Source organism: Oncorhynchus gorbuscha, linkage group LG16 (genome assembly GCF_021184085.1).
Source record: "Oncorhynchus gorbuscha isolate QuinsamMale2020 ecotype Even-year linkage group LG16, OgorEven_v1.0, whole genome shotgun sequence".
NCBI lineage: Eukaryota > Metazoa > Chordata > Actinopteri > Salmoniformes > Salmonidae > Oncorhynchus > Oncorhynchus gorbuscha.
In genome coordinates, this window is record NC_060188.1 from 54,780,817 (window position 1) to 54,803,021 (window position 22,205).

Genomic DNA, 22,205 nt, shown 5'->3' on the forward strand with positions numbered 1-22,205 from the left:
GCAGCTGCACCCTGTGTGTACTGTAGAGACCATGCAGACTGTCTGCCATGGCTACATTATTATATTTTCCTGGAACCTGCTATTTATCATTCTATGGGTAGAATTGCAGGTAAGCTAGCTTAATTCAACTGAGCCAGCTAGCACCATGCCTGTGAATATGCTAGGCTGATTAGCGTTTTGACAGGGACAGAGAGTTGCTGGTGTGGAAATGAAGCTGGGGTTAGTTTAGTTTGCTTGCTAGCTTGGTAAGGAAGAATATTATTTTTGGTCCCACCTCAATGAGAGCGGAAAGTAGAGGGAGTATGGTGAGAATCTGTGATGACGTCAAAGAAACCTGCCTTTTATTTATACTGTACCTGTATTTATTGGTGGTCCTGTGTGATAGATAGATAGATAGATAGATAGATAGATAGATAGATAGATAGATAGATAGATAGATAGATAGATAGATAGATAGATAGATAGATAGATAGATAGAGAGAGACCGAAAGGCAGTGAAAGATTGAGAGAATGCCAAACAGGCAGCAGTACACCATACCAGAAGACAAAAGATGGTTGTTGTAGAGGCATTTCTGGCAACTTGGGTTTTGTCACCATGTGAGTTACAGATGGCTTTTACACACACTACGTCACACACACACCAACAGATCCCCACCACCCCGCACACACACACTTGCACAATATAAACCCAGGCCTGTTCCCTGTCCCTAATCCCTGACTGGATTTAATCTGATTCTGTGATGGAGATAAAATCCCTTTGAAAGCCTCATAGGAATTGAAACCCATTTGCTCATGTTACGGTTTTACACACTATTTTAACACTGTGGTGCACAGAGAGTGATGCAGACACATATGGCCATGCCATGATCTCTCCCTGGTACATTAGGGCTAGACTCTTCTGCTAGCAGCACTAACTGGTTTAGCATATCAGATTAGCGGCAGTCTGTTATGGGGCTAATGCAGTGTGTCTTGTAGATGACTGTTGATGTAATGTTATGGAGCTGAGTGTCTAAGCCGTAACATCATCACCGTAATTTTCCGATCAGAACATGGTTATGGTCACCCAGTGCTTAGATTACACAGTTCCAATGTTCCCCTACCCACTGTGGCAAAGTCATACAAGTGACAATGGGCTTATATTGTGCGACTGACTCAGTGTGCTTATGTAACATGAGACAAATATGAGAAAAAATAAAAATAATTTAGACCAACATTTCATGCGCTTTGTTGTCAGATTTTGTATATCTTAGTTTTTTTCACTGATCTAACCTGGGGGTGCATTTACTAGGAACCAAACTGAAATTAACAGACCAAAACAGAAAGGGACCTAAAAAGAAACTCTCATTTTCATTGCAAAACATTTTGCTATGGTGTGCAATAATGAATACACCCCAGAACATGATATACTTATTGTTTCAAAAAGAAGAAAAGTTCAAATAGATTTCCAAACTGACGCCAAAGCATCAATACAAAATTAAACTGAAGACTATTTATTGCCTTCTCTCAATTGGGCAAAGGTCCATCCTCCCCTCGACTTCTCCGTGACCCGGAAACCGATAAGTGGTCACCATATTTTTTTTTATTTCACCTTTATTTAACTAGGTAAGCCAGTTGAGAACAAGTTCTCATTTACAACTGCGACCTGGCCAAGATAAAGCAAAGCAGTGCGACAAAAACAACAACAAAGGGTTACACATCGGATAAAACAACCATACAGTCAATAACAGAATGGAAAAATCTATATACAGTGTATGCAAATGTAGTATGATTAGGGAGGTAAACTAATAAATAGGCCATAGTGGTGAAATAATTACAATTTAGCTTTAACACTGCAGTGATAGATGTGCAGATGATGTGCAAGTAGAGATACTGGGGTGCAAAAGAGTAAAAAAAAATAGCAATATGGGGATGAGGTAGTTTGGTGGGCTATTTACAGATCGATTGTGCACAGGTGAAGTGATCGGTAAGCTGCTCTGACAGCTGATGCTTAAAGTTAGTGAGGGAGATAAGTCTCCAGCTTCAGTGATTTTTGCAATTCGTTCCAGTCATTGGCAGCAGAGAACTGGAAGGAAAGGCTGCTAAAGGAGGAGTTGGCTTTGGGGATGACCAGTGAATATACCTGCTGGAGCGCGTGCTACGGGTGGGTGCTGCGATGGTGACCAGTGAGCTGAGATAAGGCGGAGCTTTACCTAGCAAAGACTTATAGATGACCTGGAGCCAGTGGGTTTGGCGATGAATATGAAGCGAGGGCCAGTCAACGAGAGCGTACAGGTCGCAGTTGTGGGTAGTATATGGCATAATTTTGCACGCCCAATTTTTCAGTTTTCGATTTGTTAAAAAAGTTTGAAATATCCAATAAATGTCGTTCCACTTCATGATTGTGTCCCACTTGTTGTTGATTCTTCACAAAAAAATACAGTTTTATATCTTTATGTTTGAAGCCTGAAATGTGGCAAAAGGTCGCAAAATTCAAGGGGCCGAATACTTTCGCAAGGCACTGTATGTATGTATGTATGTATGTATGTATGTATGTATGTATGTATGTATGTATGTATGTATGTATGTATGTATGTATGTATGTATGTATGTATGTATGTATGTATGTATGTATGTATGTATGTGGGACAGAGGAAAGGGTAGTCATAAAAAATAATGACAACCCCTATTATTTCACAGAGTGAGTCCATGTAACTTCCTGTATTAAGTGATTTGTAAAGCCACATTTTACTCCAGAACTACTTTAGGCTTACCTAAAAAAAGGGGATGAATACGTATACAACTATATTTTAGTTATTAAAAAAATATTAATTTGTAAAAGGAAAAACGTAATTTCACTTTGACATTAAGTATTTAGTGCAGATCACTGACAAAAAAAAATCACATTTACATATATTTCAATCCCACTTTGCAACGCAACAAAATGTGAAAAAAAAAATCCAAGGGAGGTGAATACTTATGATACCCACTGTATTTAGCGTTTCAAAATGAAGGCCATTTCGATAGATGGAAACTCAGCGTGAGTGGTACTAATTTAACCTTCGACTAAACCGTTGTGTGAAGGGAGCGGATTTGCGAGTGTGGTACTAATTTAACCTTCAACAACCGTTGTGTGAAGAGAGCGGATTTGCAAGTGTAAATGAGTGCAATAAAGGAACCGTGAGAGAGGGGGGGTGGGGGAGAGAGAGAGAGAGAGAGAGAGAGAGAGAGAGAGAGAGAGAGAGAGAGAGAGAGAGAGAGAGAGAGAGAGCAAAGAAGAAAAAGGGTGTGAGTGGTTGGAACCATGTAGAACTGAGTGTAAGAGAGAGTAGGAACTCTGCCAAGCTCAATGGGAGAAATGACATCACTCAAGAGGAGCTGTGCCCACCTGCTGCGGTAGAAAGGGGTGAGGCACGACATCAGACAGACTCATTACACGTTTAAAGTGTGTTATTTTTTTCCATTAATCAGTTTGAGGGGCAAGATAGTCTATTTTGTGTGAGAAAATGTCTATTACTGTCAATATATTAGCAATCTTCGGTAAAATTAGGATTTTACAGGACTAACTGTGGAGTGGATAGTGTTTTATGTCATTATGAAATATCCAGCTGTTGCATTATTGATGTGGTTGATGGTGGTTCTATATTCATTGTCCAGGATTCAGCTCACACACCTTCTGTTCTTCGATGATATTTGATTCATGGTACTCATGTTGTAAGAATGTATTTCTGGAATCACTCACAACCCCCCCCACAACAGTAAAAAAAAAAACACACACACAAAAAACGCATATCCGACAGAGGCCCCCGTTACCATGGAAACCCGGCTCGCACAGCTGAGCTTTGCACTAGAGGTGGTTGCCTTGGTTGCGAGATGAGGGAGCCACAGTTCCTCTAAAATGTGTCAGCTGCATAATGTAAAAATCAAACAAACCATAAAACTCAAGGAGCTTTACAATCTAGAAATGCATTACCCTTAATGTGACCCCAATAGGTAATGCAAGGTCACATACGTACAGGACATCATGATTAAACTAATAGAAATTGTTGGCCTATGGGCCTTTTTTGGGCCTTTCTTGTAGAGCAAATCCTTTCTGTGTACATTACCAGCAACACCTGGATAGCAGTTTTGATTGAATAGGGAGAACCCTAATGTGAAATCAAATACAGGGAAGACCATACACTTCCACTGTTGGTTTCCAACGTTAAGAATGTGTCAATGTGGCTGCCGTTCAAGTTTCTGGGGTGCAACGTAGTCTAATAGTGTGTAGCTCAACAAGCCCAGTGGATAAGTGGGCTTTACCTGAAAATAATCAATACCGAAGAACACAGCACACTTTTTCCCCATGACTTCATTCCTCAACTGATAAGAAAATACATCAGTCAGCAGCATTTGCTGCTCAATCAATACCAATAGCCTTAGCGTGGAGGAGTTAGAATGCTGCCTCAGAAACCTTTCAGGATAAACTATCCATCTCCTCTAGCAACCAGCCTCTGTCAGTACTAAGGACGCTCACTTACAGTGTAATGCATGTACTTTAGGGTGCATCTTAATAGTCGAAAGTGGCTTCCTTTCCTTATCTCCTTTACACTCATTTGGAGTCACAGGATAGGTGGAAATATTGTGGATGCCTATCAGGAATTAGCTTTCACCTAAATCTGCTTTCACCATCTTTTATCATTACAGATGAAGGAGATGAGAGGGAGCAACCGAGACTACTTGCATCCTCTGTGTTTGAATGGGTTGAAAGACATTACAGAAAGATGGGAGTAAGGTATATCTAACCAGGAGTGCATGCAAGCTTGCCCCCTAGTGATCATGTTTGTGCTTCACATCATGAGAGGAGCAAGCCAGGCATTTCATAAAAACATGACCATTTTAGGCTCTCTTTTAAATCTGAGAAAGAGTTTAACCTATTTTCAAATACAGAAACACAAAATACAACTATTAAAAGGGAAAAGTTAACTTTGTGTACTTGTATCCTGTATGCCATTTAGCCTACAGCGTTTGTTTGTATACTAACATTCCCTTTTACAAATGGGCTAGTACCTTATAGCTTGCTATGAAAGATACATTACATGTATTTTAGGTTAACATATACCTACATTTCTGTAAATACACTGAAAGCTACATCCAATGTTTATCTTTTAAAGAATTATTCAGTGCCTTCAGAAAGTATTCACAATTTTCTTCGTGTTACAAAGTGGAATTAAAATGGATTTAATTGTCATTTTTTAAATCTATACTAAATACTCTAATGTCAAAGTGGAAGAAAGATTCTAACACTAGTAAAAAAAAAATACTACTACTTGATAAGATACAGTAAGAACCACCCTTGGCAGTGATTACAGCTGTGTGTCTTTCTCTAAGAGCTTTCCACACCTGGGTTGTGCAACAATTGGCCATAATTCTTTTTTTAAATTCTTCAAGCTCTGTCATTGGTTGTGGATAATATTGAAATATAGTATTTTTTTAACCACTTACTATATAGGTCGTTAATGTATTCTAAACAAGCTAGGAATATACATACAGTCCCTTCAGAAAATATTCATAGCCCTTGACTTACATTTGTGTTACAGCCGGAATTCAAAATGGGTTAAACCTATTTTTTCTCACCCATCTACACACAATACCCCATAATGGCAAAGTGAAAACATATGTTTTGAAATTTCTGCAAATTTATTGAAAATGAAATACAGAAATATTTAATTTACTCAAGAATTCACACACCCGAGTCAATACATATTAGAATCGCAGCGATTATAGCTGTGAGTCTTTCTGGGTAAGTCTAAGAGATTTGCACATCTGGATAGTACAAAATTTGCACATTTATAATTTTTTTCATTCCTCAAGCTCTGTCAAGTTCGTTGTTGATCATTGCTAGACAGCCATTTAAAAAAATATATTTTAAATTTTACCTTTATTTTACTAGGCAAGTCAGTTAAAGAACAAATTCTTATTTTCAATGACGGCCTAGGAACAGTGGGTTAACTGCCTGTTCAGGGGCAGAACGACAGATTTGTACCTTGTCAGCTCGGGGATTCGAACTTGCAACCTTTCGGTTACTAGTCCAACGCTATAACCACTAGGCTACCCTGCCCCCTCATTTTGAAGTCTTGCCATAGATTTTCAAGACGATTTTGTCAAAACTGTAACTCGGCCACTCACAGGAACATTCACGGTCTTCTTGGTAAGCAACTCGTGTAGATTTGGCCTTGTGTTTTAAGTTATTCTCCTGGTGAAAGGTGAATTAATGTCCCAGTATCTGGTGGAAAGCAGACTGAACCAGGTTACCCTCTAGTATTTTGCTGGGCTTAACTCCAGTCCGTTTCTTTTTTAAATCCTGAAAAACTCCCCAGTCCTTAACGATAACATGATGCATCCACCACCATGCTTGAAAATATTGAGTGGTACTCAGTAATGTATTGTATTGATTGGATTTGCCCCAAACATTAAACTTTGTATTCAGTGAAGTGAATTGCTTTGCCCCATTTTTTCAGTATTACTTTAGTGCCTTGTTGCAAACAAGACAAGACACATGTTTTGGAATATTCTTATTCTGTACAGGTCAATTAAGTTAGTTTTGTGGAGTAACTACAATAGTTCACCCATCCTCCTATCACAGCCATTAAACTCTGTTTTGAAGTCACCATTGGCCTCAAGGTGAACTTCCTGAGCGGTTTCATTCCTCTCCGTCAACTGAGTTAGGAAGGACACCTGTATCTTTATAGTGGCTGAGTCTATTGATACACCATCCAAAGTGTAATTAATAACATCACCATACTCAGTGACATGCAATATCTGCTTATAAAATGTTTTAATTCACTGCTCGACTGAGAGGTCTTACAGATAATTGTATGTGGGGTATAGAGATGAGATATTCACATTTTTGAATGACTGTTTATTATTGCACACAGTGAGTGAGTGAGTCCATGCAGCATATTGTGACTTGTTAAGCAAATGTTTCCTCCAGGAATTTATTTAGGCTTGCAATAACAAAGGGGTTGAATACTCAGAGGCTCAAGACATTTCAGATTTTCATTTAAATTTGTACATTTTTCCAAAAACATAATTCCACTTTGACATTAAAGGGGTATTGTGTGCAGGCCAGTGACCAAAACATCTCAATTTAATCCATTTAAAAATCAGCTGTAACAAAATGCAGAGAAAGTCAAGGGTGTGAACACTTTCTGAAGGCATTGATTCTTGAAGAATACAACCTATGCACTTGTTGTATTCAAATGTTTGTAAACAATGGCATTGTAAGCAAACAATTTATAGTTTCAAAATTGTCAGTCCTTGCATCTGGAGCACTGTCTATGCATTCAAGTGGGGTTATATTTTCCCATTCCTTGGCTGTATACCAAAATAAGTGGCAGGATGGATTTTGTAGTTTTCCAATTGCAGATTGTAGCTTTAAAAAAAGGTTGGTAAGATGACTTTGTTAATATATTTGTTTTATCTATGTACATGTCTTGAGTAATTTTGAATTAAATCCACCATTCTCTATATGTTTAAGAACCTTTGTTTAGCATTGATAAAGCATATTCGAAAATTGAACCCATTGCAAAGCAAAGTGTTGATCTCTCAAATGACACACAGTGATACTTTGAAATATCCTCTGATGGGCGTTTTACACCAAAAGCGACAAGCCAGGTCATGGAAGGTTAAAGGGACACTTCACCACTTTTTAACCAGAACACAGTATGCTGATAAAAAGTAGAGAAGTGCCCCTTTAAAACGTGTTTACAGAGTCATATGGATGTGTCCCAAATGCATCTCTATATAGGTAACTGTCCTATGGGCCCTGGTCAATAGTGCAATACATAGGGAATAGCGTGCCACTTGGGACGAACCCATAGTGTTAACCTTCAGACTCAGGGAGACTATCAAGTAAGTCGAGCTACAAATAAATCCCACATTGAGAAACAGCAGTAATAATTATAATACATGAGACTTGTAAAGACACTGTAGCCCAGCCCATGTAGCGCAGCCTAACCTTAACCTAACTGTCCTAACATTTCACATTTTAGTAATTTAGCAGACGCTCTTATCCAGAGGCACTTACAGGAGTAATTAGAGTTAAGTGCCTTGCTCAAGGGCACGTCGGCAGATGTTTCACCTAGTCGCTCGGGGATTCAAACCACCGACCTTTCAGTTCCAGTGCCAACATTCTTAGCCACTAGGCTACCTGCCGCTAACCTGTAACGTTAATAAATATAATAATAATATATGCCATTTAGCAGACGTTAATTATCCTAACCTACTACTAACTATCCTAACGCAACCGTAGAAGCCATCAGTTCCGAGAAACCATTAGTGTACCACACTGGGCCATGCAAAACTAACTTGCCCATTGTTAATGGACATAAGTCACCTAGACAAACCCAGAACATGTATAATGCTGATAAAATATCAAATACATGAAAAAAATATACATGTTTGCATCTACAGATAATGACAAAGATTGGAATGTAATGTTATTTTTGATGATAGAATGGAATGCAATGTTTTATACAAATAATTTGTTTGACAATTCAAATGTCATTTTCCCGAAGCTGGTGTGCATCTAAAGTCGCAAGACATTACGCATTCTGATTTTAAAGTCACGTTTATACCTTGCGCTAACATGCGGACACTGGACACATACAGTGGACGGATAAGAGACAAATCTTAATACCATGTGTGTACACCACAAAACCTTGATCAGATAGTGATCTGATCATCTTGATTGGATGACGCCCACATGTTAATGCAAGGTGTAACCAGGCCTTAAGAGGACTTGCATGTGCATTGAGTCTAACTGCCAAAGTCACGTACTCATTAAGAGATGCCTAAAAGGTTTCTCAACAGCAGCTGTTTGGTTTGGTTGAAGAAACATCACTAATTCAAAAGGACAGAAAAAAGACATTACAATAATCAGTACAGCAGAAAAACCTGGCTAAAAGTTCATAAAACATACCATGAGAACACCTTATTTCTTCAAACATTGAATTATAGTGACATCTTTTCAGCTGCAGTTGTTAGAGAAAGTAACATCATCAGTGTTGTTGATGAAATGGCAAAGTTGAAAGGGGCGAGGTTATGCCTAAAATGGCTGCTGTTCACATAATTTTGGACATCACACATACTCTGTCATAGATGACCTGACGAGCACACACACATGTATTCTTACTCACAGTCGTAGATTCACAGACATGTACACATAGTGCTCACACACACCTTTTCGAAGCGATGGATTGTAGGCTATTCTGGGGATTAGCTACGGTTTCTTATCCTGGGCATGAGCTAGGGCTTTCTCGTCACTGGACGAGCACTCGAAGCGCTGTGAGGCGATGGCCGCTTGGAGGGACATGCTCTTCCTCACTACGTCCCCCCTCCTCCACAGAGTTATCTCCTAGAACAAGGCAGTGTTAATGAGGCACCAAATGGACAAAAACAGAAGGAAACAGAGAGAGACTACCTGAACTTGTCCAGTAAGAATGTTCAATATTACTTTTCTGTTGCGCTAATCAACACATACCAGGTAACACACAACCAACTAATATATAGTGGTGTACACCTCATGTTACGATGCAGCATGGTGTGACACAGGCATGATAGGACCTCTATTTAGTTTCCTTTCGTTACATCCATTATACAAAATCAATGTATTGTTACAGCCTTACTCTTACACAGCACCCATGCACAGAGTTGAAATGAGCAATGTGCCGACCTTGACTATTGAGATGTACCACAAATTAGACACCAATCAGACCAAATAGAACAACCGTGTAGAGCATTATGAACCAACACCTACCCATCTTCCATTCTGTCTCTACCACAGATCTAGTGTTTGTACTGTCTCTACCGTGTGTCTGCATGTACCTGCTGTTTGAAGTAACGCCTCTCCTCCTCGTCTATGAGCACCAGATTGAGGTAGTACCGCACAGAGTACTTCTTGTTGATGTCCCTCATCGTAGGAGTGATCTCATAGCCAGCCAGAAAAAGTCGAATAGGGATGGACTCCCCTGAAAGAGACAAAACCCATATTATTAAAGTGATAGTTCACTGTAAAATCCAAAAACGTTGTTTAGACGCTTTCTGTCCACATCCCATGCCCAGTGTGTAAATCCAGCCTTGTCAACTGTGCAGGTTGGTAGAAGGGGAAATCAGAGGACGGGGGTCATTGTAATGGCTGGAATGAAGTGAATGGAAAATTATCAAAACATAGTTACATTCCAGCCATTACAATGAGCCCGCACTCCGATTTCCCCTTCTACCAGCCTCCACTGGTTGTCAATGCCACTGACCTCTCACTGGTGCTCCATCCATAATCTCGTACTTGGCTATGGTGTCGTTCTCATGGTACACGTTTGTGCCCGTGCCAGTCGTCTCTCGCTTGATGATATTAATCTCCATGTGTCTGATCTTGATCCGTACCAACAGGAAGTAAATCTTCCCCACGATGACATCTTTTAGGTGGTACCTGCATTAAAATGACAGTTCTACGGTCTATGGACTGAAACCCAAACTGGTTTTGTTTTAACTGGTCACTTCAATCAAACGCTAATAAACACTGCTGAAAGAAGTGGTCATAATAACAAGAACGACGACATTGATTCACTCCCCTCAAACCGGTCAGTGTTCTTATAGAATTGCGACAAAAGCTACTTCAAAATGTTCTATTATGTTCAGGTGGTTTTTCCTTCACAAATCATATGATTTCTTATCATGGGAGTTTAGGGAAGATCAACCAGGGAGACTGAGGTTTCAGTAAAGCTCTGCTATCTCGCCCGCCATTCAAAAACAGAAATATCGCAAGCCTTCCAATCAATGTATATGATAAACCATGGTAATAGAGTCATACTTAGACTTGTTGTACTCAAACTCGATGTGCAGGCAGTCTTCGATTCCCACTTCCATCTTGATAGAAGAGTTGAGGTCTGGGAACATACTGAGCGTGTGCACAACAATGTCCATTTCTTTACTGATGTTGTTCAGTCTCCGGCTTACAGTTACCCGCAGAAAGTAGCTGCAATATTGTTTTTTAAGACAAAAAAAAAGAAATTGGGTAATAATACAGGATGCACAAAAAACTATTCAGAAGGTGTCCAATAACGCTGATAGGAGTCACATTCTCTCCATAAAGACCACAAATAGTTGGCGAGACATAGTAGAAGTGAAATCTGAGCCATGATGCATATACAGTAATATCAAGGCAAAGACCAACAGACTCTTAAAGGGATACATCGGGATTTTGGCAATAAGGCCCTTTATCTGCATTCCCAGAGTCATATGCACTCGTGGATACCATTTTTATGTCTCTGTGTCCAGTATGAAGGAAGTTAAGAGATAGCTTCACGAGCCAATGCTAATTAGCATAAGCTCAGTGACTGGAAGTCATTGAATCCCGAAGGATCCCTTTGAAAACAGCTTTCATCCCATGGCCATAAGACTGTTACATAGATAACAACTACTGCTCCCCCTCAGAACTACCCTGCTGCTAAAATGATTTGATTTATTACTACTACTATGCTGCTGTTCATTCATTGCAAATACCATTAGTACCCATTTAATTATCCTGCTACGGTCACTATTACTTCTGTTTACACTAGCATAGGTATGTATATATTCCTGCTGCCAGTCACTTTCCAGCCCTGTTCACACTTATTTATTCTGCCATCAGTCACTTTTTCCTAATCCCCAACTACATATCTACCTCAAATACTAAAGTATCCATGCACATTGTACATTTGAGAATAACTCAGTGCCACAGATGTGGCCCGCTCCCAAGGACTGGCTCTCATTCTCTGTGGCCGAGTAGACATTTAAGCGCGTTAACCCTCGTAAGGCTGCCAGCCCAGGCAGCATCCCTAGCCACATCCTCAGAGCATGCGCAGATCAGCTGGCTGGAGTGTTTACGGACATATTCAATCTCTCCCTATCCCAGTCTGCAGTCCCCACTTGCTTCAATATGTCCACAATTGTTCCTGTACCCAAAGGTAACTGAACTAAATGACTATCGCCCTGTTGCACTCATTTCTGTCACCATGAAGTGCTTTGAGAGGCTAGTTGAGGATCATATGCACTCTACCTTACTGGACACCCTAGACCCACTTCAATTTGCATGCCACCCCAATAGATCTACAGACGATGCAATCGCACTGCACACTGCACACTGCCCTATCCCATCTGGACAAGAGGAATTCCTATGTAAGAATGCTGTTCATTGACTATAGCTCAGTCCTCAAAACCATAGTACCCTCCAAGCTCCACATTAAGCTCGGGACCCTGGGTCTGTACCCCTTCCTCTACAACTAGGTCTTGGATATCCTGACAGGTCGCCCCCAGGGGTGTAGATAGGAAACAAAACCATCCCGCTGATCCTCAACACAGGGGCCCCACAAGGGTGGTTGCTCAGCCCCCTCCTGTACTCCCTATTCACCCATTACTTGGCTGACTCTTTTCTCTGTATATATCAAAGATGTTGCTCTTGCTGCGGGCGATTCCCTGATCCACCTCTACGCAGACGACACCATTCTGTATACTTCCGTCCCGTCCTTGGACACTGTGCTATCTAATCTCCAAATGAGCTTCAATGCCATACAACACTCCTTCCGTGGCCTCCAACTGCTCTTAAACGCTAGTAAAACCAAATGCATGCTTTTCAACCGTTCCATGCCTGCACCCGCACGCCCGACTAGCATCACCACCCTGGATGGTTCCGACCTAGAATATGTGGACATCTATAAGTACCTAGGTGTCTGGCTAGACTGTAAACTCTCCTTCCAGACTCATATCAAACATCTAATCTAAAATCAAATCTAGAGTCAGCTTTCTATTCCGCAACAAAGCCTCCTTCACTCACGCCACCAAACTTACCCTAGTAAAACTGACTATCCTACCGATCCTCGACTTCGGCGATGTCATCTACAAAATGGCTTCCAATACTCTACTCAGCAAACTGGATGCAGTTTATCACAGTGCCATCCGTTTTGTTACTAAAGCACCTTATACCACCCTCCACTGCGACCTGTATGCTCTAGTCGGCTGGCCCTCACTACATATTCGTCGCCAGACCCACTGGCTCCAGGTCATCTACAAGTCCATGCTAGGTAAAGCTCCGCCTTATCTCAGTTCACTGGTCACGATGGCAACACCCACCCGTAGCACGCGCTCCAGCAGGTGTATCTCACTGATCATCCCCAAAGCCAACACCTCATTTGGCCGCCTTTCGTTCCAGTTCTCTGCTGCCTGTGACTGGAACGAATTGCAAAAATCGCTGAAGTTGGAGACTTTTATCTCCCTCACCAACTTCAAACATCTGCTATCTGAGCAGCTAACCGATCGCTGCAGCTGTACATAGTCTATTGGTAAATAGCCCACCCAATTTTACCTACCTCTTCCCCATACTGTTTATATTTATTTACTTTTCTGCTCTTTTGCACACCAATATCTCTACCTGTACATGATCATCTGATCATTTGTCACTCCAGTGTTAATCTGCAATATTGTAATTATTCGCCTACCTCCTCATGCTTTTTGCACACAATGTATATAGACTCTTTTTTCTACTGTGTTATTTACTTGTTAATTGTTTACTCTGTAACTGTGTTGTCTGTTCACACTGCTATGCTTTATCTTGGCCAGGTCTCAGTTGCAAATGAGAACCTGTTCTCAACTAGCCTACCTGGTTAAATAAAGGTGAAATTTAAAATTAAACTGAGTGGTCACGCAAGCCCTGAACTCAATCATCAAGCTTGCAGACGACAAGTGGTAGGCCTGATGACCAACAATGACGAGACAGCCTACAGGGAGGTGTATTCACACCACTTGACTTTTTCCAAATGTTGTTGTTACAGCCAGGATTTAAAATTGATTCATTTGAGATCATGTCACTGATCTACACACAATACCAAATAATGTCAAAGTGGAATTTTGTTTGGACATTTTTTAGAAATTAATTTTAAGAAGTGAAAACTGAAATGTCTTGAGTCAATAAGTATTCAACCCCTTTGTCATGGCAAGCCTAAATAAGTTCCGGAGTAAAAATGTGCTTAACATATCGAAAAATAAGTTGCATGGACTTGTTACGGATACAGTTATCCTGTGTGTGTGTGTATCCTGTGTGTGTGTTTCTTTTCTCTCCTTCTCCCCTCACAGGTGAAAACCATCACTCCCCAATCAGTCAACAATCAATCATCAATCAGAAGACACACCTCCTATTTCCTGACCTATCACAGTTCCTTCCCCATGGTTTAAAAACCTCATCATTTGTTTGTTCTAAAGCTCAGCTCAGCTCAATCTCTAGCTCAGCTCAATCTCTCTGTAAATGCCATGTCTGTAGGTCTCTGTGTTTCACTCTCGCTTTATGTCTTAACCTCTCTTTTGTTTAAAGCACCTCCATAGCACTTTGTCATCACCTGTGAGTATTGTTTTTGGGTTATGGTGTTTGTTTGTTTGCTGGTAGGAAAAGGGGAAACCAAGACAAGTCGCCCATGGGCATACACTACCCGTAGGTAAACTTTGTTAAATACACTAGTTAGAACTGGGCGGACCACCCACTGTATTTTTGGTTAGTTAGTTGTTGTTAAAGTAGGCTAGTCTAGCTTAGGGGTGTGTTATTGTATATTTATTGTTTCTTTCCTTGGGTCCAGCTCAGCCCCTTTTCCTGCTCCCCCCATTACCGTGTGTTTATAAATAAACCTGGAGTTTGACGGTAGATTTCTGTTGTCGTGGTTATTTCGTGCACACTTTTACTTTGTCACAATAATAACTTGCATGAGTTGTGTTACGGGTCTCATTACCATCCCCCCTAGACTGTCGGGCCAAAAGGGATTCGTAACAGACTCATTCCATGTTCAACGACAATGGTTAACATGATTTTTTGAATGCCAACCACAGCTCTGTACCCCACACAATACAATTATCTGTAAGGTCCCTCAATAGAGTAGTGAATATCAAGTACAGATTAAACTACAAAAACCTAGGAGGTTTTTCAATGCCTCGCAAAGAAGGTCACCGATTGGTAAACGTCAAAATAAAAAAAGCAGACGCTGAATATCCCTTTGAGCATTGTGAAGTTATTATTAGGCTTTGGATGGTGTATCAATACACTAAATCCAGGCTGCAACAAGAAATTGTAGATTCAGTCAAGGGGTTTGAATACTTTCTGAAGGCAATGTATATTTTTTCCACGTAGATATTTTAATAGTGTGTTATATTGTAGCATTGTATTGATGTTGATTGTTTTCTGCCCAGGGAATACAGATGGAAATGAGCCATCGAATTAAATCTGATGCAATGGATTGACCATGGTACATGGTCCCTGACAAATAAATAAAAAATATGCACTTCACTTAAAAGACAAATGCTTCTCTAGAGTTAACATATTTGATGTATGTACAGCAGTTAAGAGACTGTAGATATGCACTGTACTGGATACATGGAAAGTGGCAACTCTAGACTAGGCTCTAGTCTAGTCTGTCGATTTTCAGTTTCTATTAATCCTGTTTCTACTTTCTTACTTCTGTTTCTATTTGTCAAGGCAACAATTCTGTTTTGTTGAATGCAAAACTCTCAAAATGGCACTCTGGAGGTGAATCCATTCAGACCCAGGCATTTTTACCACAGACAATCAGCTTTATGATGCATTAAATGGTTACATTTAACGAAATGGCCTAGAATCACATGCAATCCATTGACAATTACCTGTTCCCAAAGACAACAACTAGAATGCACTTTTATTAGGCGATAAATGTCGTGGCTGAGTCAGAATTAGTTCGGTAACATTCATAAATAAGTTATGTTTTATTTACATAATAATGCTTGTGAGATTTGTATGTTAGGATGTCTTCTTTTGGATAATACTGTTGGCAGTTTGCAGTTATCCCTTCTCTGCTAGGGCTTAGTCACTAGGGGCCCAGAGAGGGGAGAGTTCAGGCTCGTCTTCATATGTCAATGTATCTGTTAAACCATGTGAACCACTATGAAGAATATCAGGAGGGGAGGACAGAATGGAGGCTTGTCTTCTTATGGGAATGTGTCTGTAACTATTACATGTCCCCTCTGAGGTTGCCCTTATCTTGATCTAGTATATGACTTAAGAGGCTCACTGTCTCGGTGAGCTTGTCCAGGAGGTGTATTTGAGATAGGAGTATCTAGAATTGACAATTGATATATGCCATTGAATGAGGTAATGGTTTGGTACTGTTGTACCAACAACGAGATATGAACTTCTTTTAGGAAACCAAACTGAACTATAATTTATAGCTAATGCTATCTAGCTATGGGATACTCCTCTTTCAAGTAAAAGGTTATTTGTGTAATGTTCCTAAGATCTGTTATTCGTCATGTGAGTTGAGATGGGATGTGTCTTGGCTATAAATTATACTAAGAACTGTTTTGTAAGCACTCTCAGGGAATTCATTTATAGACACTGAATTGATCTGAGAGACAGAGAGCTATGGTGAAGCTCATATAATTAAAGATGGACTTTATAATATGACTGACTTGTGTGTGGTTTGCTCTCTCATTATTTGGTAATACAGGAAATTTCTACAACAGAAATAACAATGAAATTGCATTTGGAACTCAGCCCCCCTGTTTTGAACACCACATTTTTAGTGTGTGTGTGTGTGTGTGTGTGTGGGGGGGGGGCGCTTGCCTATTTTGCATGTTATTTTGGCATTAATACACATCACATATCAGTTTGCAAACAATTTTTAAATATATATAATTGAGTTAATAAAGCTGCATACAAACATGGTCTCTTTGTTTTCTTGAGTAAGGCAGCTCCAAAATGCTGGTGTTTCAGCCTTGCTCAGTGCTTTCTGTGGTGGTGGGGCAAGCCAGCAGAAAATAAGGAGCGTTATGCCGTGATTGGTTCAGTGTTCTGTCATTCATGGGGACACTACATCACCAAAAAATCTAAGGGTAGACCTCAAATTCGAGCCCCTTGGGTGCTGCCATAGAGTTACATTAGAAGTGCCCATCTACGAAGACTCAAGGTCATTGGCCACAGATATATATACACATCAAATCACTCGAAGCTTTGATTGGACTGATCATGTCAACATCATACTTTCAAAATCTTAGCTAGCAAGCTAGCATAAATAATCATGAATCAAGTCAACAATCTACTTTTCAATCCTTGTCATATGAATAGAAATGATAGATAAAACGTATCAATGCTAATCAGCCATAAACATTACACAACAAGTTGGAAATCACAAATTCAACAATGAGTGGTGTGGAAGGAATCAGACAGTGGCTGTGTGATCACAAATCAGGGATTAAGGGGCTCTTTTCCAAGTTTAAAATGATAAACATTCAAGCTAGGCCATGCTATCAATGAAGCATGATTTGTGCCACGCTCAAAACAAATTAACTCGGAACTGCGAAAACTTGACTTCAGTGAGTTCAAGACAACTGGGAAGTCGGGAATAAACGAGCTCCGACTGGGAAAATATTTTGAGCTGTCATCCAACTCCGGTCTCTTTCTAGAGTTATGACCTGAAGATCAATGATGTCATCATGATTCAACCTTGTTTCCCCCCCAAGAGTTCTCAGTTGTTTTGAAAGCACCATAAATCCAGAGAAGAGAGAATTCCTGACTTTGATGACAAAATTTGCACACAAAGGACTGCCGCGCCAACTTCCCGTGAGCACAGCACAACAGGGGAGTTCAAAAATGTATTGTATGCTGCTGCATAAATTATGTAATATGCTAGGGAGATATATATACTGTAGCAAAGAGAGTAGTACTAAGTGTATGTTATGTAGTAATTTGGTCTATTTACCCCTCTTAATTTCACCTACATGTGGTGCACATGTAGCCTATAACCTGTTTTAGAGAAATGTAATCATTTAATATTTTAAGAGCTTATATGCTCACTTTATTTATCCTACGGTTCTGAATTGGTGTACAGGGAGAACACTAAGAACGACCCATGTTCTGGATTCTGTCGCTGTACATTTCAAAAGTGATAAACAAATGGCTATATTGACTACGTCTGTCCTAGCTCGCTCATTACTGTCTTAATCTAAATTACGGATTGCCTCTTATCCGCTTGTCGTCCCCTTATGCTATAGTTTGTACATCTCAATTGTCAGTAGAAACCACATTTGTGTAGGCAAGTCAGCCATATCACCTATGTTTTTTTTTAAAGCAGTAAATGAGGCTGGATGAACTGTTTCGCTGGCAGACAAGGCTCCACTGATGACCAGGTGTAGCAGTGGTAAGATGTTGAGACTGCTGTATGTAGGCACCATTTGTCACCCTTATAGCGCAATTAATGTATTGTTTAGTGATGTGTTGGGGCTTTGCTGGCATGCATCCCACTTTTATAATTTTTTGCCCTACCAAGATTTACATGCTAAAATCGCCAATGTATGTAACAGTCCTATTGTGCTGTGAAAATGTTTAATGCATGGTTTGTTTAGTCTTGCCAGATGCTTACCGTAATTTGACATTCTGTCCCGTGTAGGCCTCGTATGGTTTCTCCACATTTGTGAACTCAAAGTCGAAGGTCCGGGACTGCGTTAGCTCTCCCGGTTGGGCCAAGTCTTTAACCAGAGATACAAACTCATAGTTGTTTCCCCTGTCGTAGTACAGCTCTGAAAAGAGAGAAATGGTTGTTGGTATCACCAGACGCTTTACTTTCTAATCTATCCCATTAAAAGGCATTACAAGTACTATAGAGAGAGATTCAAGGTAATGCAACAAAATTACAACTGGTTCCTGCATCTTACAAGGGTGTAAAAAATGTACATTTTATTAGTCGGAAACACATATTTAGCAGATGTTATTGCGGGTGTAGCAAAATAATTATCTAACAAGTTATCTAGTAGTATCTAACAATTCACAACAATACAGACAAATCTAAAAGTAAAAGCTCAGTCCGATGATGCTGTGACATATCCCGCCCCAGACCAAATCAATCCCGCTCTAGAGTGCAGTTCTCGGTGTAACGCTCATTCCTTTGACGATAAACGCGAATCCGACCATCACCCCTGGTGAAACAAAACCATGACTCGTCAGTGAAGAGCACTTTTGCCAGTCCCGTGTTCCACAGGTATGATGTTCGGATGTACCGATCCTGTGCAGGTGTTGTTACACATGGTCCGTGGTTCAAGCGGATTGTTACACGTGGTTCACGCAGATGAGCAGGGACCCTGGGCATCTTTCTTTTGGTGTTTTTCCAGAGTCAGTAGAAAGGCCTCTTTAGTGTCCTAAGTTTTCATAACTGTGACCTTAATTGCCTATTGTAAGCTGTTAATGTCTTAACAACCGTTCCACAGGTGCATGTTCATTAATTGTTTATGGGTCATTGAACAAGCATGGGAAACAGTGTTTAAACCCTTTCCAATGAAGATTTTTACTAATTATCTTTGAAAGACAGGGTCCTGAAAAAGGGATGTTTCTTTTTTTGCTGAGTTTAGTTGGTTTAGCCAAGGAATAAGACAGGAACCTTCCCGCTAGCCATGATTGGCTGAGATAGTGGATGGGCTGGACATGCCGGGAGATGAGTTTAGCTAGCTGGCTCACTAGCTAATGTTACGTGTATGATCTGTGTAGTAATATTATTTGAATCAGAAACCCATTTGTATTGCTAGTTATAGCCTAATGTTAGCTAGCTAAAATTGTATCTAATTTGTTAGCTTTAGCTACCTGCAGATTCATACTAAAGCTTTGATAATGTTTGCATTGGTGGTAGTACGAGGAGTTGGGATTATGCAGGTCCATTGTTTAGCTAGCTACATGTCTAAACAAAAGACTCAACTTCGGCCGGATTAATACATGACCCATCAAATTAACCAGGAGTGTCTGGGGGTGATTACGGCCATCTATTGTATTTCATGAACATGTGTACATGTCTAGAGAATAGTGACCCATTCACTAAGCTAGATGTGGCTTGGGGGGTGGTTATAGCATTTCCTTCACTTTAGACAAGTGTCGTGTAAGCGTCTTCTAATAATGACAAAAATATTGTATCTGGACACTTTCTGGTTTTGATATTGCTACCATGCAAGTAACTACTTCACTGTACTGTTTACATCTTCTGTATCCTGTGCATGTAACAAATAAACTTAAATTTGATTTGATATAGGGTGTGTTTTCCACATGGCCTCACATGTGAATACTTAAAAAGATGAGTAGGGCTAAAGCTTAAGAGGGTGTGAACAATGCTGAACAGGTGTAGACAAAGAGCTCTCCAGTAAGTGTACCAAAACATCCAAGGGCCTTTTTCTCAAAGGTGGAATTTATCAACTTTCAAAGCAGAATTTATTTCTCGTTGTTCCGCAACTGCAGTGTATGATATAAGATTTTCTAGCTCAGAGTCGCTACTTTTAGCCAATGTAAAAACTACAAATAAACATTAAAATGTTGCTACACAAGACCGAATCGAGAAAGTGGACACATATGTGGTTTCCAGTTTGCATAAAGTTCAGTGAGGGCAGTCATGATTTTGGCTTGAGGGGGAATATACACAGCTGTGACGATAACCAAAGATGATTATCTTGGGAGGTAATGGGGTCGGCATTTGGTTGTGAGGTATTCTAGGTCGGGTGGACAAAAAGACTTGAGGTTCTGTATGTTATCACAATCACACCATGTGTAGTTAATGAAACATTACACCACCAGAGAGTTCTTTGTTCCCGTCTGTGCGATACTGATAACATTTAACACTAACTATAAAGGACATGATACAGACCAAGTGTAACTGACAGGTGAAGTTAGTCTCATGATTTTCATATCTTAACTTCTGACTGGTTAAGTTAGCCTCGTGATTCTCACACTTTTTACCAGGTAGAATATACTGTAGGAGAGTTTCTGTGGCACAATGCGTCTTCTGTTGATCACTTCCAGTATATCACATAGCCCACCACAGGTCACAACGCTTTAACCATGCAGTGCACTGAATGAGCATGGCATGGCTACGTGTTGCGTCACTGTTCAATCAATGGACACAAATAGCTAATTTGATCAGCCTGGCAATTAATTAGGATTACAATATCATTAATAGAGACTTGTTAATGTTTTGCACCGTGGATAATTGTGTAGCTTATATAGTTATTTGGGCAGTGACAACAAAGATGGGTGTCACACTTACCAATTTTCCCAATAAACTCGATTTTGATGCCTTGATGCTCGAGTCTTTTCCCTGGATTCTTCAGTGTTAAGTTGACTTTTCCAGATACTGTATCGCCATCATAAAACAGAAAATATTGGTCCTTTTTCCCATCTTCGGTCTTATGTTCGGCTTTCTTTCTTGTCTCAGCGTCATTCAAAACTATATCGATTTGTGCACTTTGACCAAAACTAAAAAAGCTCATCACTGCACCTTGTTTCAGAGCCTTTCTGCATGTACAACAACAATCCTACGTTACTGTATTTCAAATCCTTGCTACAGTAACGAGTGATTTCTTCCGAAATTTAGTTTGTGCTGTACTATGCCACTACCTAAACTAAATAGGGCAACTGTTGATGAAGCAATGTCCAATGTTGAGCTTCCTCTTTAAATGCGCATGCGTGTAAATGCAGCTGTGCGTTAGAAAAACAGATATTCAACAGATAGAAAAGAGAGTGCCAGAAAAGTATGATATTCTAAATAAATGAAACAAGATAGATATGTCAGCTTCAGCCAAAGCTGTCAGTAGAGACCGAAGTAGTGACACATCCCACTACCTCATTTTTTCTGGTTCAAATAGTCATATACTGGTTCATATACAGTTAACGCACTTAGTAGACAAGTCCCCGCTGCCTTCGAGAGAGCCACCCCTTAAGTAGAACGGAATCAATGTTAAACGGCCTGAGTGGGACATTTTTAATTTATCCAATATCTTTGCTGTCAACGTCAGATTCTGCGCGATTTCAACCCAACATTTCTGGTGCGAAAAAAACCCGCTGGTGACGTAAAACAAGTGCGCAGCGCCGCTCCTGCAGAGTTGGGTCACAGATTTTTTATAACTAATTCAAGATAGACCACAGCCTGTCGTTTCCAATGGGAACATATGGGCAGAGCCAAATACGAGCGAGCGAGGTCCTATTGGCCCGTTCTAGTATACATTTGCATATTTCTGTTCGGAACGCATACTGTGAAATGCACGTGTGCAATAACTCAATCAACTTTGTACTCCTAAACAACGCGGTTTTTAAATACTTTGACGAAGGATAAAGTCTACAAAACCTAGTCCACATAACATAATATTCTAGTTTTGGGAACATAAAACTGTATTGAGAT

The 22,205-nt window shown here is 40.2% G+C and overlaps 1 protein-coding gene across 2 annotated transcripts in view; it reads right to left on the bottom strand.

The window, feature by feature from the left end:
• Positions 1–21,828, bottom strand: part of LOC123998789 (vacuolar protein sorting-associated protein 26B-like) — a 28,978-nt gene extending 7,150 nt beyond the window's left edge. The window contains exons 1-6 of one of the 2 annotated variants that reach the window (XM_046303939.1): positions 21,075–21,828; positions 18,420–18,576; positions 10,826–10,990; positions 10,269–10,444; positions 9,844–9,986; positions 9,199–9,373 (exon numbers count right to left, since the gene is read on the bottom strand). In XM_046303939.1, the coding sequence (XP_046159895.1) occupies positions 9,239–9,373; positions 9,844–9,986; positions 10,269–10,444; positions 10,826–10,990; positions 18,420–18,576; positions 21,075–21,297 (999 nt within the window). In that variant the 5' untranslated portion in view covers positions 21,298–21,828 and the 3' untranslated portion in view covers positions 9,199–9,238. Of the gene's footprint in view, positions 1–6,995; positions 9,374–9,843; positions 9,987–10,268; positions 10,445–10,825; positions 10,991–18,419; positions 18,577–21,074 lie in introns of those variants that run through there. The other variant, XM_046303938.1, reaches the window with a different exon arrangement.
• Positions 21,829–22,205: the final 377 nt, after the last annotated feature.